The sequence below is a fragment of the Taudactylus pleione genome, unplaced genomic scaffold, assembly GCF_031769625.1.
Source record: "Taudactylus pleione unplaced genomic scaffold, aTauple2 ptg000503l, whole genome shotgun sequence".
NCBI lineage: Eukaryota > Metazoa > Chordata > Amphibia > Anura > Myobatrachidae > Taudactylus > Taudactylus pleione.
The window spans coordinates 353,684-372,500 of record NW_028284905.1 but is presented as its reverse complement, the minus strand read 5'-3'; the positions used below and the strand labels follow the sequence as shown (position 1 = coordinate 372,500).

General features: G+C 44.2%; 2 protein-coding genes across 2 annotated transcripts in view; both read right to left on the bottom strand.

Moving 5' to 3' along the window:
* The window catches only part of LOC148501760 (carboxypeptidase O-like), a 72,200-nt gene extending 63,651 nt beyond the window's left edge, over nucleotides 1–8,549 (bottom strand). The window contains exons 1-3 of the mRNA XM_088450023.1: nucleotides 8,470–8,549; nucleotides 5,098–5,173; nucleotides 3,110–3,234 (exon numbers count right to left, since the gene is read on the bottom strand). Of these exons, the coding sequence (XP_088306149.1) occupies nucleotides 3,110–3,234; nucleotides 5,098–5,173; nucleotides 8,470–8,549 (281 nt within the window). The remainder of the gene's footprint in view (nucleotides 1–3,109; nucleotides 3,235–5,097; nucleotides 5,174–8,469) is intronic.
* A 9,371-nt stretch (nucleotides 8,550–17,920) lies between these two features.
* LOC148501759 (carboxypeptidase O-like) overlaps nucleotides 17,921–18,817 on the bottom strand; it is a 38,288-nt gene continuing 37,391 nt past the window's right edge. The window contains exon 9 of the mRNA XM_088450015.1: nucleotides 17,921–18,192. Coding sequence (XP_088306141.1) covers nucleotides 17,921–18,192 — 272 coding nt within the window. The remainder of the gene's footprint in view (nucleotides 18,193–18,817) is intronic.

The following is an 18,817-nucleotide window of genomic DNA, read 5'->3' as shown; positions in this document are numbered from 1 at the left end:
CAGCACTATGTGCTGGGCTGCTGACAGGAAAGAGGGAGGATGGGTTGCATTGGACCCCGGCTCCTTCTGGGCCCCTCCAGAAAGCCTGGGCCTGGGTAATTAGAACCCACTCCCCCCCCCACTCGGCGCTTTACGTTGCAGCATGGTTTGTTCCAGGTGAAACATTGTTTTGTTTTTGCCTTTGCTCTGTGTACCCTACAGGATCCACGCAAAGTATTCATAAATAAGGAGCTGCCAAACCAATTTACTAAAAAAAAAAATGACATATCTTTAAAACACAAAAATATAATCACTTCCATATAAGTTATGTGATTTATCTGCATAGATTATAGTCATAAAGGATATTTTTGTTTATCTAATTCACACATACAGTACAGTACAGTACAGTACAATATGAGCAGAACACATTATATTGCTGTTACACCGTTCTCTCTTTCATGACTACTCAGCATTATAAAATCATAATTTAAATTTTTTTTTATAAAAAACAAACTTTTTATGTACAGTAATCAGGGTATCATTAAACATCGTACGTTAGATCTATAGTGTGTGAATAATATCCAGGTATCCTGAACCATATTCATTATATACTGATTAGTAACTAACTGTAATCACCCAAATTTATACAACTAAAACATGTATTCCTACATCTGTATCTAAAAGTAACATCTGCATCTGTAGTAATCGCACCCGATGTTGCACCATCATTGTCTCATGTACAATAGAAACTGTTACTATGTTCCAAATGTGTGCAGGAATATTACCTTGTTACATCGAAGAGGAATCTCATATTTACAAATCGAAATATGTTTAGGAAACGCAACTACAGTAGCTCAATTATTCTAAGGACTAATTATATGTGTAAACGTATCTACCATGCTACATGAAATATAACTTATTATCTCCTCATACTTCAATAAATATTATTGAACACTAAGTTAAAAATTACTAAACCATTCTGGAATGTTGTTAACCTTACATTATATTACAGACTATAACTAATCACAGTGACAATCTGAATAATGAATCTAAGAGATGCATTCGGTTTGGCGGCGGACAGGATGCCGGCTGTTGAAATCCCGACCCAGGACTAAACATAGGCGTTTAAAAACCTTTTCGGAAGTATAGCAGGGCGGGGAGGATTAGGTTTAGGCACCACGAGGGGTTAGGGTTTGGCTTTGGTAGGGGAGGTTACGGTTAGGCACCACTGAGGAGGGGTAGTGTTAGACACCACTGGGGGGGTTAGGGTTAGGCACTAAAGTAGGATAGTTAGGTTTAGGCACCGAGGGATGAGGGTTAAGTTTAGGCACTAACGGGGAGGGTTACGGTTAGGGTGTGGAGGGTTAGGGTGCAAGAAGGGAGGGTTAGGGGAAAAGCATACTTACCCAACCCCTGTGGGGATACTGAGCATTGTGATGCCGCTGTCGGCATTTGACAGAAGGCATCTTGACTACTGGTATTTCATACTGATTCCGAATCTAATTGCCATCTATTACACTGTGATGCTGAAATGTATATATCACTTTTGAGAAATAATTCACTAAATCCTATATAATAATGTGCAAAATACAAACCCCATTTAAATTAACAGCTACACAAATTAATAAAACTCTGTGATCAGGCTGCAGTGACAAACACAGGATTTTGAAAAAGAGGTTTCCAATACCTGGTTACAAAACCAATGACAAAAACAACCCAGCCTTTGTTATATATTGTTGTAAAAGTGGCTTTACCTGAACTCTAATGCTGAATAAAAATAAGAGGACGTATCTTTTGTTTTTTACAAATATATATTCATTCATAGAAAAAAAATAATAGTGGCATACAGTAGTCTTATATATGACATTAATTGTTTGCGGTACAAGTACATGCTGCAAGCAGAAATCTCTGGGGTATCTCACGGGTAAGTTTCCACAACTGTACTAATATTGCTCTATATATTATATTTATACATTGTTCACCCAGAAACTGATTTATGTTGCTGTACCTGTCATTTCTGTAAACACTGTAACATATAATTTAACAATAGAACAAAACTTATAGATCCATTTAGTGTCCCCTTTTTGTTCATTAATTCGGGGTCTATTTATGAAGCCATAGAGAAGGGTTCTCACCGTCTCTCCCAATCTGCCAAAATCACAGATATCTCATCTGGTACCTCTCATTCCATCATTCCCGTAGGCCTCTATGGACTGACTCAATTTAACAAGCAGTGATAAGCACAGCTTATTGCCACTAGCTAATGCCGTCTTGGGATGGCGTTATCCATAACTGGCACTGAGCACTAATGATGCAGAGGCTTCCTTAGATCCCCCTCTGAGTAAAACCACTATGCACATACATTATTTGGCATGTCCCTTTAACACCTCGCCGCTAGATTTGGACTGCCATATACTAGGAGAAAACCTTCGCAGTAGAGGAGGATTTTTCCAGGCTCCAAGAAGAGCCATGGCATGGTAAATTGCAGTGTCTAAACATCATGTATCACTGCCATATGCAGCAATACATACAGTAATGGTTCTTAAGGTGTGATAATAGCACTATGGTCCAGATCAGCGTGCAAGACAACGCAGATTCATGATCATCAGGAATCTACATTTGAGTACGACCCGTTTTGACAGGCAGAAGCATTTACGGGACAGAGTGGGGATGGCTTGTGTTCCCAGAAACGGGGTCATGTTGCCCCCAATTTCAGGAGTTACAAGGTTAGGATCTGCGTCCACGGACGACTTTTCCTGTCCTGGCAAGCCAGGCAGCCTCCAATTTCAAAGTGCGCCCCCTTACTCTAAGGATCTTGTTTTAAAAAATAAAATACAAACTTTTTCAACTCTATTAATTAATACTTTTAAAATATTTGAAAGTTTGGATCGAATCACCCCTGTCCCTTCTCTACTTCCAGCCGCGCACGTGTTCTCTCTGACGTCTTCCTATGAAAGGTTTGCTTTGCAGACCCTTCGCCATTTCCGGAGCCATTCTCTGCATTTTTTTTTAGTTTCTTTCATGTGTTTTTGGAAAGACAACCTCTAGTACCATACAGGGATATTGAGCTGGGGTCAAACATTTGCTGAAACCTTTACAAATAACAAACATGAGAAATGACAGAACTTACGTATATGGCATGTTATATTGGAGAAGTTTATCCTGTATTTGCTTTACATCTGAAGACGGGATTCGAACATGGACCTGGCTTCCTGCATGAATTGCTTCCGGAGAGTTTGGCTTCCACAGATCCAACTAAAACAATAGTAATTGGTCAGGATGTAGATTATATAAGGCTTGTATCTCACATGAAGCTAAACTATGGCTAACTTCGAAAATTAACCAAATGCAGTGATTGAATGAAATGGCCCACAAGCAGGGGCGTTTCTACAGAGGAGGGGGCCCGTGTGCAGTCTCCGACACAGGCCCCCTTCTATCTTTTCCTCTCGCGGTGGCCATTTTCCAGACGTTTTTACTGCACCGCCCCCTGCGCCGATGTGGAACTCCAGAGAGGTAAGTATACTATCGGTGCAGCGTGTGCGGTGCGGGGCCCCCCTGGACCCAGGGGCCCGTGTGCACCGCACACCCTGCACATATTATAAATACGCCCCTGCCCACCAGCTTTCTGTCTCATGACATTATCGCTATGGTTAAGTCGCATCAGAAATATAAAAGGCTGCATTCTGCAAGTTCAGTGACATTTTCTATAATACTTGCCCGGTGTGCACAATGCACATTGGCCCCTGGGTTACAAACAGGGGTGTAACTAGGTATTTGAAGGACCCACATCAAACATTTGTAAGGGCTCCTATGTACCACCCAATGGTGAAAAATGTATATAAAACGGGTAACTTTGACAAGGACGATGGGTCCCCCCTAAGCTCTAGGGCCCCATAGCAGCTGCACGCCCTTGTACCTATGGTAGTTACACCCATGGTTACAAATTGCACTTAGAACCGACGACTCAGTGCGTCCGCAGAGGCTCCCACCGCCTAACACTTGCTGATTGCGGCATCTTCCGTATGCTCCATCTTCCAAAAATATTGTACAAATAGGTATAACTGAGTCTTATCATGCAGTAAGAGATGTGCGGTATCATATGAATATTGTACATATAGGTATAACTGAGTCTTATCATGCAGTAAGAGATGTGCGGTATCATATGACTATTGTACATATAGGTATAACTGAGTCTTATCATGCAGTAAGAGATGTGCGGTATCATATGACTATTGTACATATAGGTATAACTGAGTCTTATCATGCAGTAAGAGATGTGCGGTATCATATGACTATTGTACAAATAGGTATAACTGAGTCTTATCATGCAGTAAGAGATGTGCGGTATCATATGAATATTGTACATATAGGTATAACTGAGTCTTATCATGCAGTAAGAGATGTGCGGTATCATATGACTATTGTACATATAGGTATAACTGAGTCTTATCATGCAGTAAGAGATGTGCGGTATCATATGACTATTGTACATATAGGTATAACTGAGTCTTATCATGCAGTAAGAGATGTGCGGTATCATATGACTATTGTACATATAGGTATAACTGAGTCTTATCATGCAGTAAGAGATGTGCGGTATCATATGAATATTGTACAAATAGGTATAACTGAGTCTTATCATGCAGTAAGAGATGTGCGGTATCATATGACTATTGTACAAATAGGTATAACTGAGTCTTATCATGCAGTAAGAGATGTGCGGTATCATATGACTATTGTACAAATAGGTATAACTGAGTCTTATCATGTAGTAAGAGATGTGCGGTATCATATGACTATTGTACATATAGGTATAACTGAGTCTTATCATGCAGTAAGAGATGTGCGGTATCATATGACTATTGTACATATAGGTATAACTGAGTCTTATCATGCAGTAAGAGATGTGCGGTATCATATGACTATTGTACATATAGGTATAACTGAGTCTTATCATGCAGTAAGAGATGTGCGGTATCATATGAATATTGGCAGCATTTTTTGGGGTGGTTCAGTACCTGGTAAATAATTGAATTAAACAATAATTATTGGATGGTGTGTAGGGTGTTTTTCTACATTATTATCTTCCTTCACTCAGTCATTATTAGTTTTACTTACCAGCCATGTGTCCGTCATCTCTTGCATGTATGCGGCATGTTTGGCCGTCTGTGGGACAATCTGTAGGACTTGATCCCTGTGGTAAATATAATTACACGCATTACAAATATTCTGAAAACAAATTATATATACTTAGACATGAGTAACAAATAGTACGTGAAATTGCACCCAAAATTCATAGACACACACACACACACATACATACATACATACACACACATACATACATACATACACACACATACATACATACATACACACACATACATACATACACACTACAGAAACAGTATAAAGCAACACAGCCAGAACTCAGTGATGACCATACAATTAATGGAGCATCCCAGTGATCACTATACAACACATGGAACATCCCAGTGATCACCATACAATAAATGGAGCTTTCCAGTGATAACCGCACAGTACCGCCTCTGCCAAATTGCGGCCGTGTGCTGTGAAGGGGCGGGGCTTAATGAAGTGGAGATCCTGGCCCTGCCCCCCCAAAGCTGTCAGCGGCATCTCCTGGAGGGGAGTTCATTAAAGACGACAAGTATGATGGGAAGTCCCTGACGCTTCAATTTTACAAATGTAAGTGAAACTGAGTATGTTCAGGTGCATTTAAAGGTGATGATTGGGCCCATAAGTAAGAAAAAGAGTCTCAAGTATAAGATGCATCCGAATTTGTAGATGGATGTACTGAAAAAAATGGACAGTGCGAATGTGTGCGCAGCTGCTATGCGACAAAACGCAAATGTCAGAGGCACCAGGAGATGTATTGAGACGTTCACCTGCGGCTTTGCAAATCCAAGCTCCTGCGTACACAGTCATAGCATGTGCCGCAGGCCATTCCAGTCCTGAGTGAGTCTATGGTCCCCACGGAATGGCCGTACTAAATGAGGCGCCGTAGCCTTGCGTACGGGATGGCAGTCGCAAGCTGTGACATGACCCCCCCAGAAATGGTCACAACACACCTGTGTTCTTTGTCGCTACTCCCCCAAATGCTCCCTGACTGTCAATCACACTGCAAAATAAATAGTTGCTATGAGCAATTACAGTAATGGTCCTTGATGCATACGGATTGGGACTTATGCGAATGCGCGGTTTACTGATAATCGCTCAACTCCGTGAACATTGGAATAGCGTACAACTCTGAATCAGCCTCATGGGTCCAATGGCTGCTACTATAAGACAGAGAAAGCTTTGCGCCCTGTCAATACGAGGCATTGCAGCCGGCTCTGAAAGTGTTAATGCAGAATACTATGGACTTTTATGGTACAAAGAATAACATGCTGCAGGGAGGATGTTAGGGCAAAGTGCAGGGTTTTGTCAATGCTTAGAAAAGACCATTTACATGTCTGTGTGGATGAGCCCTTATCATCGCTGGAAGCCACAAAATGACTGTACATTATGACAATCGTATTATGAAATCAAACGCGATCAACTACTTGTTCCTCTTTTGTTTCCATTCTTTCTACCGGAAACAAGCTGCACAGAAGTACATTAGCTTTCGGAATCTAAAATCGAGCTACAGTAGCAGCAAATGTTACTAAAAATGATAAACAACATAACAGTACTGTAACAATAGATGCTTTGTGTAGTAACGTTACAGCAGATGTGTATGATTTGGAAAAACATTGAGGAAATGTAAACACTTGAATTGCAAGAGGTGAAGACATATTTACTGTACTTGGCTGCCCCATTGTAGCTTACTGTCCAGTGGGCCTGATTCAGATCCGGACGCTATTTGCGCTCGCTCGTTCAGAAAAAGGGGCTGGCTATTTAAATTGACCGTTCGCTCTTTGCGGTCTGTTGACCCCTCTATGTCTGAATGAGCGAACAAAACATGCGGTCGTTATTTTGAAAAAAACGCCCCCTGGCCGCTCGCGTCATCTCCGCTATTTATTTGATTAATCGAGTACATCGAACGGCATATGAACTGCTCACTATTCTTATGGTTGCATTTTCCTACCGCAATCATGCGAGCAGTTCTGGCTAAAAGACACCCCACTGACGTGGTCGATGACGCTGCTTTGTTAATTATGCACACCCTTAAAACGTCCGTTTTGACCTTTTGGCACGCCTGCGTTCTGATCTCCACTCCCCGTTTTTAAGCACCTTCCCCTGTTACCACCCACAAACGCCTCATTCTGTCACTCAAATTAGTAGGCATTCGCTATTTTGCGAGCACACGATTTTCGACCGCACTGACTGGTTCACGCATGCATACTAAAACCCATACGCATGCGCAGATGTGCAAACATCGCTCGGAGCGAACGAGCTGCCGCTTACGAGCGGCTCTGAATGAGGTCCAAATTCTCTACCATGCAAACACCCCACACACTATCAAAGACCCATTTGTCCGTTAACCAACCAGTATGTATATTTTGGAGCTGATGTAAAACATACAAACTCCACAGACAGGGCTCTGGTCAAAATCAAACTCATGTGAAGCAAGAGTTCTAACCACTGTGCTAACATGCTGTCATATAATGACATAAACTGATAATAATGCATACAGCAAACTACCGGAGATTGACCTTTATCTGTCAGTGCGCTCAGTGCTTTTTTCTGGCTGTACTCAATGGTATGCACTATGCAGCACTAACATTTATTTATTTTTTTGTGCATCATTTGTAATTCTGGAAACAAGGGGGAAACGGGTGAACTAATCTCAGTAATGGATAAATGAAGAGTCTTAAGACTTGTCCAGAGAATGGAAGCTGCTATAAATCTCGGATCAACTTGTAACTTTCAGTGAGTTCATAGATAAAAAGCTCTGTATGTGTTCTATTCACTATCGGCTGATGTCACGTGGATGCGGACGCGGCTGAGTCTTTTGGCGGTGGCCCGTCTGTGAATTCATGCAAAGACCTTCCCTGGTGTACATCCATGCATCTGAACGCTGGATGCTCAACCATCGGCGCCGCTGGAATACCGCCTGGCGGGTCTTTAGATGTCACCATTGGTCGCACCATGGCTGGTGCCTCCAAAGTGGACAATTGAGTATGCAACAACTTCAGTGGTACGAACATGAGGCTCCCGTAACACGCCCATAAGACGAACCATATCTGTGAGTCTGTTTACCCGCCTCGCAGTAACCGCTCAGGAACGTCCAGCACTTTCCCAAGCCGTTACTGACACCGTGCGCCTTTGTACGTATGCTCTGTGTAACACATGCATTGTGGGAATTTCTAGGGATTTTCCTACAGAAGCGGACGCAAAATATCGTTCAAATCCGTCAACATCAGCATCGCGGGCCTCTCTGCACCAGGCCCTTATTGCATCCGTGCTCAGTAATTATATGGTCTACAAACAATATTCTAGTTCCTAAAAAATTATGAAAATGATTTGGCAGTTGCTGCGTATACTCACCCATTGTACTGCACCTGCACGCATAGCCCATTATATACCAGGGCTCCCAGTAGGCAGATGATGCTGGGTAAAGACTTCATCCTTTACCACTAATTGCAGTCTGGAGGCAGCTGTGTAAGTTACTACTGTACATTTGTGACACAGATGAACTTTGTCACATAGATACTGTTATCAGTGTGTATTACACCAGCAGCACATGTAATCCACCCAATACCGTGTTACTATGTATCCTGCACTGACTTCTCCATGCAGAATGAATGCTGTTTGCTTTACATCGTAAACAGCTGGAATGCAGAAATGATTCCGGCATTAGAACAGGCCGGGATTCCCCAGTCAGCGTCTGTTTGGCGGAAACATCGCATTTCTGGCATCGCATGGATAGGAAGTACATTGTTACTTCCTATCAATGTTTTCCTTCATAACTGTAATACTGGACTTGTAAAGCCGTCCTGGTCTCTGTAACACTGACGTGACACATGGAATGGAAGAATACGTTTATTGTGAGATAGAATATACGCGAGGCAATGCCACGTAACTGTTACAGACAATGTGAATCTCAGGCTTCTAGATCATGAGTACAAAAGACAGAGAGTCTTCTGATCTGAGGGCCGGATTCAGAGATGGACAGAATTGCACAGTCAGACACAAGCTGCTGTGCAATTCCGTCCATTTAAAATGCAAATGCAGAAGGAGTTGTCACACACCCAATTGCTGCATTTGTGTGATCCCAGCGCTGAGACCGAGGATGCAGCCTGGGATCACCATGGGAACAATTACGACCATCGGTCGTGATTCTTGCCGATGTTCCTTTGCCCAGGCTTTGGGTGCTAAAGCTTCCCGCAGCGTGGCTGGGTCCTGGCGGCTTATGAGGCCGGGAAGTCTGCGTGCACCCACGCAGACTCTGGCATAATGTGGGACTCTGAAGCAGGCCTCATCTGTGGAGCGCTGACAAGCCTAATAACTGATAATAATCTCATAAAATTAAATAAATGTCTCATTATTTAATATGTTGGAATGGCGCTTACTGTGACCTGGAAGGGATCTAGCGGATCACCTGAGCGCTGAATACTTGTCTTGACCATGTTTTGTCACTCAGGGTTTATAAGTAACTCAACAAGGAAGCGCACACACGGCCTGATCCAGAGCCACGCGCGCAATCCGCACGTAATACTGATGTTCACATAGTTGAGCAATTTGTTTGCAACTGCACATGCACGAAAATTTCTAAAAACTCCTATGGCATGCGGTACACAGAGTAAACGCACATAGGCGCTGCTGCAATTGGACAGACGGCATCAGGAAGGTGGTGGAAAGAAATGGGCGTTCCTGGGCAGTGACTGGGCAGCGGCTGGTAGTGCACACAAAAATGGTTTGTTCAGTGGTCGTGTTTTGGGAGTGAAAGCATAGGAGGCCATGGAGGAACTGCCGGTGCAAGTGTTGATGGTGTTGTTTAAATATGGAGTGCGCTACTGCGCTATCTCCATAAATGCACATGAAGCATTCTACTTTGCCGTTTGGTCTTCTGCGCATGCGTAGCGCGATCTTGTCACTGTGAATGAGCACCACAATGGGACACGGACATGTTTCACTTATTTACACAGACCCTGATGAGTATGCTGCATATGTCCTGCATCGCCAGGCATATATACGCTATGGGAGTGTCATGGGAGTGCTATGGGTGTGCTATGGGTGTGCTATGGGTGTGTTATGGCAGTGTCATGGGTGTGCAATGGGATTGTCATTAGGGTGCTATGGGAGTGTCATGGGTGTACTATGGGAGTGTCATGGGCTTGCTATGGGAGTGTCATGGGTATACTATGGGAGCGTCATGGGGTGCTATGGGAGTGCTATGGGTGTGCTATGAGATTGTCATGGGGGTGCTATGGAAGTGCTATGGAAGTGCTATGGGAGTGTCATGGGTGTACTATGGGAGTGTCATGGGCTTGCTATGGGAGTGTCATCGGTATACTATGGGAGTGTCATGGGGTGCTATGGGAGTGCTATGGGTGTGCTATGAGATTGTCATGGGGGTGCTATGGAAGTGCTATGGAAGTGCTATGGGAGTGTCATGGGTGTGCTATGGGTGTGCTAAGGGTGTGCTCTTGGAGTGTCATGGGCATGCTATGGAAGTGCTATGGGAGTGTCATGGGGTGCTATGGAAGTGCTATGGAAGTGCTATGGGAGTGTCATGGGTGTGCTATAGGTGAGCTAAGGGTGTGCTCTTGGAGTGTCCTGGGTGTGCTATGGGTGTGCTATGGGAGTGCTATGGGAGTGTCATGGGTGTGCTATGGGAGTGCTATGGGTGTGCTATGGGAGTGTCATGGGTGTGCTATGGGTGTGCTATGGGAGTGTCATGGTGTGCTATGGGAGTGCTATGGGTGTGCTATGGGTGTTCTATGGGTGTGCTATGGGAGTGTCATGGTGTGCTATGGGAGTGCTATGGGTGTGCTATGGGAGTGCTATGGGAGTGCTATGGGTGTGCTATGGGTGTGCTATGGGAATGTCATGGTGTGCTATGGGAGTGCTATGGGAGTGCTATGGGTGTGCCATGGGTGTGCTATGGGTGTGTCATGGGTATACTATGGGAGTGTCATGGGGTGCTATGGGAGTGCTATGGGTGTGCTATGAGATTGTCATGGGGGTGCTATGGAAGTGCTATGGAAGTGCTATGGGAGTGTCATGGGTGTACTATGGGAGTGTCATGGGTGTGCTATGGGTGTGCTAAGGGTGTGCTATGGGAGTGTCATGGGTGTGCTATGGGTGTTCTATGGGTGTGCTATGGGTGTGCTATGGGTGTGCTATGGGAGTGCTATGGGAGTGCTATGGGTGTACTATGGGAGTGTCATGGGTGTACTATGGGAGTGCCATGGGTGTGCTATGGGAGTGTCATGGGTGTGCTATGGCAGTGCTAAGGGTGTGCTCTTGGAGTGTCATGGGTGTGCTATGGGAGTGCTATGCGTGTGCTATGGGTGTGCTATTGGAGTGTCATGGGTGTGCTATGGGTGTGCAATTGAAGTGTCATGGGGTGCTATGGGAGTGCTATGGGTGTGCTATGGGAGTGTCATTGGTGTGCTATGGGAGTGCTATGGGTGTGCTATGTGTGTGCTATGGGAGTGCTATGGGTGTGCTATGGGAGTGCTATGGGAGTGTCATGGGAGTGCTATGGGAGTGTCATGGGTGTGCTATGGGAGTGCTATGGGTGTGCTATGGGAGTGTCATGGGTGTGCTATGGGAGTGCTATGGGTGTGCTATGGGAGTGTCATGGGTGTGCTATGGGTGTTCTATGGGTGTGCTATGGGTGTGCTATGGGAGTGCTATGGGTGTGCTATGGGAGTGTCATGGGTGTGCTATGGGAGTGCTATGGGTGTGCTATGGGAGTGTCATGGTGTGCTATGAGAGTACTATGGGTGTGCTATGGGAGTGTCATGGGTGTGCTATTGGTGTGTCATGGTGTGCTATAAGAGTGCTATGGTGTGCTATTGGAGTGTCATGGGTGTGCTATGGAAGTGCTATGGGTGTGCTATGGGAGTGTCATGGTGTGCTATGAGAGTACTATGGGTGTGCTATGGGAGTGCCATGGGTGTGCTATGGTAGTTTTATGGGTGTGCTATGGGAGTGGGAGTGTCATGGTGCCATGGGTGTGCTATGGAAGTGCTATGGGTGTGCTATGGGAGTGTCATGGTGTGCTATGAGAGTACTATGGGTGTGCTATGGGAGTGCCATGGGTGTGCTATGGTAGTTTTATGGGCGTGCTGTAGAAGTGGGAGTGTCATGGGTGTGCTATGTGCTGTGAGAGTGGGAGTGTCATGATGGGCGTGCTATGGAAGTGGGAGTGTCATGGGCGTGCTATGGGAATGAATGTGACATGTGCATCTTATGGGAATGTCATGGGCATGCTATGGGAGTGTCATGGGCGTGCTATGGGAGTGTCATGGGGTTTTTATGGCAGTGTTATGGGGGTGCTTTGGGAGCATCATGGGCATGCTATGGGAGTGCTATGTGTGTTCTATGGGAGTGTCATGGTGTGCTATGAGAGTACTATGGGTGTGCTACGGGAGTGTCATGGGTGTGCTATGGGAGTGTTATGGGTGTGCTATGGGAGTGGGAGTGTCATGGTGGGCGTGCTATGGAAGTGGGAGTGTTATGGGTGTGCTATGGGAGTGGGAGTGTCATGGGTGTACTATGTGCTATGAAGGTGGGAGTGTCATGATGGGCGTGCTATGGAAGTGGGAGTGTCATGGGTGTGCTATGTGCTATGGGAGTGGGAGTGTCATGGTGGGCGTGCTATGGAAGTGGGAGTGTCATGGGTGTGCTATGTGCTATGAAAGTGGGAGTGTCATGGGTGTGCTATGTGCTATGAGAGTGGGAGTGTCATGGTGGGTGTGCTATGGGAATGAGAGTGATATGTGCATCTTATGGGAATGTCATGTGCATGCTATTGGAGTGTCATGTGCGTGTTTCAGCAAGCGGCTGCATTCTCTTTCACAGCACAGCAGCCACAGTGGTGATATTTTGAGAATATTACAAGGAAGGCGGTGCACCAGACAGGGGATGCTCTGGGACCGATGCTGTGTCCATGGTGGAGAGATTAGATCTATCAGAGTATTTGGGGATTGCACAGGTATGCACAGTGGTTGACACAGGGTAAGCTCAGTCCGTTACACAGAAGTACACAAGAGGAATGCTCATGGCACGTTAAGCCGGCTGGTTAAGCCTAGTACTGGTTATAGAGGGGGAACCCCATTTTTATTTTGCCCCATATTTTCCAATAACAGCCTAGGCTCAGAGGCCTGGGATTGGTTATGGATTTGTTTATTTTTGTAACCATTTATTAACATTTGACACTAACTCATACTCACCTGGCAGAACCAGGTCTATTGTTTGCGCAGGTTTGCAATCATTTTATGGGTTTTGATGTTTGCAAAACAATTATTAGTAAATCTGTGGCTCCAATACTCGTCTATGTAAAAAATATCCATAGTTGGCCCAATGTTCTAAGGTGTTTTAAAGTTGGGGTTTTGGTCGTTTTGCCATCAGCTTTGACATTAGTAAGTAGTCGTTTTGCAAAACCAACTGAAAAATTACCAGAAATCCAAAACAGACCTTTAGTAAATTTTCCCATTAGACACATATATGACAATTATATGTTAATCAGTAATTAAAGAAGTAATTAGATGTTTGTATGGAAAAATATATTGTAGACATTTTACTCATTAGTATTTATTGTGTAACTCCAGCCAGTTCAATGATACATGACATTATAAATCCTGCAAAGTACAAATATAATGCAGTATGGTACTGAGTGAAATGGCAAAGCCAAACTTGATGGTTATATTCATGGAACCATTTGTGTGAAACATTAATTCTCAAAATTCAGGCTCATGTTCTCCTGAACAAAGTAAGATTCACTGCAATCTCTCTCCATGTAGGGACTGTGGAGCCTACTGCTGCAATACATGGCCTCCTCCTCCTCACTAGTGGCCCCATTCTCCTAACATGCCATGGTGGAACCAGCATTACTGAACACTGTGGCTACACTGTGTGAAACAGCACAGGAAGGTGGATCAATAATAGGTAAGTGAGGAGGAATTAATTGATGATGTGGGTGTTTAATTATAATGGGGATGAGGGAAGGATTGTATAGCAGTTATTAATGTTGTATTGGGTTGTTATGATGATGCTGGAGGAGCTAATGATTTTTGAAGAGGGGGAAATTATTAATGAGGTGGTGATATTGTGTAGCGGTCACTAGATGTTCTCTGTATTGTACTGTATGTCAGAAACTATGAAGCTCTCTGTACTCTATGGTGGTAACTGGGATGTTATCTGTATTGTATGGATTTCAAGAAGATGTTCTCTGTATTATTGTTTCAGTAACTAGGATGCTCTCTGTATAGTATGACAGTCACTAGAATGATCTCCTTATTGTATGGTGGTTACTACTGTAAGATGCTCTATATTTTATGACAGTCACTAGGAAGCTCACTGTATTGTGTGTCAGTCACTAGGGTGCTTTCTGTATTAAATGGAGGTCACTGGGATGCTCTCTGCATTGTATGACAGCTGCTCTTTGCATTATACTATGATCATTGAGATGCTTTCTGGATTGTGTAGTTGTTGCTAGAATGCTCTATATATTGTATTTGGGTCACTAGGATGCTGTCTCATTGTATGTCACTAGCATTTTTCGAAGTTTGGGTATAGTTATGGAAAGGTACATTTATTTCATCTTCCACATGAGTAGCAAAAATGCATTTGAGCTCACCTACTTTGTGTTGGCCCTGCCTAAATTTGATTTGGTCCCACCTACAAAGAATTAAGTTCCCAATCCACCCTGGCAGCAAGTACGCAGAGGGACACTCATCATCATCTGTTTCAAAAGATTCATGTTGAGATATTGGATGCAGAGAGAGGCAATTTCAATGGGCATTCCTGGGTGGTAGCAGAAGGGCGGCTAGCCAGACACGGGCGTGTGGCGGTCAGCGTCTGACCTTTCTCACAGTTGCACTGATTCCAGCGGCCATGTTCAGATGGACAGTCTGCACCTCCATAGGGCTGGTACAATGGCCCTCATTCAGAGCCGTTCGCTATTTGCGGTCGTTCGTTTAAAAACAAGGGGTGGCTATTCAAATGATCCGTACGCACATTGCAGTCTGTTCACGCCTCTAAGTCTGAACGAGCGAGCAAAACATACGCTCGTTTATTTGTTAAAAACGCCCCCTGGCCGCTCGCATCCTACGTCATGTCCGCTATTTATTAGATTAATCGAGTACATCGACCAGCGTATGAACTGCTCGCTATTCTTGTGGTTGGTGTTTGCTACCACAAATTTGCGAGCAGTTCTGGCTATAAAATAACCCAGTGACGTGAACAATGACGCTGCTGTTTTAAATATACCCACCCATAAAACGCCCGTTTTGACCTTTAAGCACGCCTGCGTTCGGATCTCCACTCCCCATTTTCAAGCACCTTCCCCTGTTACCACCCACATACGCCTCATTCTGTCATTCAAAATAACAGGCACTCGCTATATTGCGTACCAACGATTTTTGGCCGCACTGACTGGTTCGCGCATGCGTACTAAAAACCGTACGCATGCGCAGATGTGCAAACATCGCTCGGAACGAGCGTACTGCCGCTAACGAGCGGCTCTGAATGAGGGCCAATGTTCAATGGAGTGACCGATGTGCAACTGACTGTGTACGCACATCGGCGGATTAGTGCCGCACCTGGTGCGCGTCTCTGTATGAGTCATATTGGCTGCTGCATTAGCATAGACACTGTTGCGCTGTGGAAAAGACCCAGCTGCAGTGGCATTAGCGTCCACCTCCAAATAATGCTTAGAGTCGCTTATTTACAGCTGCGACCGTCCCAGAATTCATTCTCTAAGTATACAACAATGTGTTGCCTAGGATATTAACCAGGAATACGTTATGAAAATGTGATGATGCTACTTATCCAATGACTTTCGATACAATATAACCCATGGGAATTTTTATTACTATTAGACTAATATATGTTTTTTTAACTTTTTAAAAGAAGAATTGTATTTTTTTCTATGCTATATATCCCTATATATATTATGTTAGTCCTGTCAGAGGCTACAAAACCTCAATGCTCAAACTCTAGGTGAAAGGTCCGGGCAGGTAGACATGAAAACAGGCATGTCCTGTATACAAAGAATCACCAGATAAACAACCTTCTTCAGGTTCACTGTGACTACAGTATAGACCTCTAGTCATATATGATCTAGCTGTATGATCACGGGAATGGTCTAATAACAAGCTCCCAGATCTGGAGCCATGACTGAGCAGAAAATGGTCATGTGCTGCAAAGTACGCACCTCGCTGCACAGAAGGATCCTTAGAAACTGCGCCCAGTGGCAGACAATGCGGCATCTCCACCTGAATGACCTGCTGCATACAGAATCACAGAACTCTCTCAGTTTACTGCAGAAAATCGCTACAGAAAAGAGTTAGGGAGTCTGTGGTCCTCCCCTAAGTCTGGTGATCACTATTCTGAGTCTTTAAAGTGTCAATCAACATTCTGCAGCCCCTAGGACTTCAGCATGTACTGTAGGTCAGCACCAGGTCACACGTACAGATTCCAGGGATCTAGCACACATGCAATGGTCAAGGTGGACAGCATGACTTTAGAGATTCAGAAAATCAGAGTTTCGAAAAATCAAGTTGCAGGTAGGAAACATAAGAGAAATGACGTGATAGGTGCCTCCCGCACCTTAATTAGGTTCATTGACCGGGATTACTGTGAGCCATGATTGTTCTGTGTTGTCACTAACAATGATTAAGATCTCCAGTGAGTCCAGGATTACTCTGTGCTTATGTTGCAGGAAGTACAACTGACGTTGTTTGAAACCTAAGGGATGACTGCAATGTTACTCCAAAATCACCAACTGCCACCAGTGCTCAAGAAACTGCTTTCAACTGCTTGAACAAGATTGATATGATCCAACATGAGATGGTATGCTCTTCCTTGGCCAGAAATCTGCTGAATTCCTTCCCTAAACCCCTTGGCATCTTCTCTTCATTTGATCCCGCAAATGAACCTGAAATATCTGCTCTCTTTTCATCATGTTCTACTTCCTCTCCTCTTGTTCATATAACCTCACAAATCATCAAATGATGCTTATCTTCTGTTCTGTGCTCTTCACAACCTTAACTACTGTGTAATCTCTCTCTCTCCATCAATATTCAAGCATGCATTGCTTACTCCTAATGTGACCCAAATTCTCATATTACCACCCCATCTCTCAGCTCCTGTGTCCCTCCAAGCTTCTTGAGAGGCTTGTCTACACCCCCTCACACACTTTCTTGCTCACACAACCTATTTAATTCACTACGGACTGGCTTTTTCTCCTAACACTCCACAGTGACTGCAATGAGTAAAGGTGTCGGTGATTTGATTCCTGCTCATTTAAAGTCCATCTCTCCCTGCCCAAAGTAAGTACCGCATCATCCAGCGACGGATGTGAGGCTATAGGACCCGGGCCTGGGTAAAGAGTACCCGCTCCCCCATCCCATCTCAGTGCCCCTAGTTCCAACTGGAAAATGTTGACACCATCTTGCCTGTGCTAATTTGTATTGGAGACAGTTAAACACAGATGACTGTGTTACTGAAGTTGTTGTCCCATTTGTTTTCCATTCTTTTGTCCACATCCATACTAACATCTTAAAACAAATATTTCATCATATGTCAAAATATATTTCACCCAATTTGAAATGTCAACTCCAGTTGTCATGTGTCGTTATTTAATTAGATAAGTCTTTATTTGTTAAGTTTAATTATTAAAGGGGGTTGAGCGACAGATTTCGACCCTAAGGAGTTTAAGCAAAACATTGTCTTTTACGTGTTTTTGTTTAGCCAGTAGCGACAAACAATGTTTGCAGGTCAGAATGTGTAATCCACAAACGAATTATTAATACTATTATTATTAAAATATTGAATAATATGTGCCAATGATAACGGAGAAACTTAAATATATCCACAAGGTGCCAGACAACAAATTTGATGCTTTGTTAAAATGTTTTTCATTGATGTACTGGACAATGGACATAATCCCAGCTGTCGTCTCTTCACACGTAGGTCTGATCTGGTCTTCGGGGAGTATAAATCCATAGGTGCCATTATCTCTAAGCTCAAATGTGTACACAAAATCAAATCCCAGATCGGCAGCCCAATCCCGCGAGGAGCCAGAATTGCTATCTGTTAATGAAAATAAATCAGGCGTTAGCAAGCAGCTTGTTCTTAACTTTTATTTTATTTAGATGTTCTTTATGTTTCAGAATTACCACCTTATATACCCCAATGCTATAAGAGAATATTATTTACTTTTATGTTGTGTTTTGGACCTAATTTCACTTTTTCCTGCCTGCTATACTAGGGACGGGGGAGATAATGATCTGTCGGTGGGGGAGGGGGGCTAGTCTGTGCTAGGGCAGGATAATGGCACTGGGGAGACGCAGGATGATGGCTCTGGGGAGACGCAGGATGATGGCACTGGGGAGACACAGGATGATGGCACTGGGGAGACACAGGATGATGGCACTGGGGAGACACAGGGTGATGGCACTGGGGAGACACAGGATGATGGCACTGGGGAGACACAGGGTGATGGCACTGGGGAGACACAGGATAATGGCACTGGGGAGACGCAGGATGATGGCTCTGGGGAGACGCAGGATGATGGCACTGGGGAGACGCAGGATGATGGCACTGGGGAGACACAGGATGATGGCACTGGGGAGACACAGGATGATGGCACTGGGGAGACACAGGATGATGGCACTGGGGAGACACAGGATGATGGTACTGGGGAGACACAGGGTGA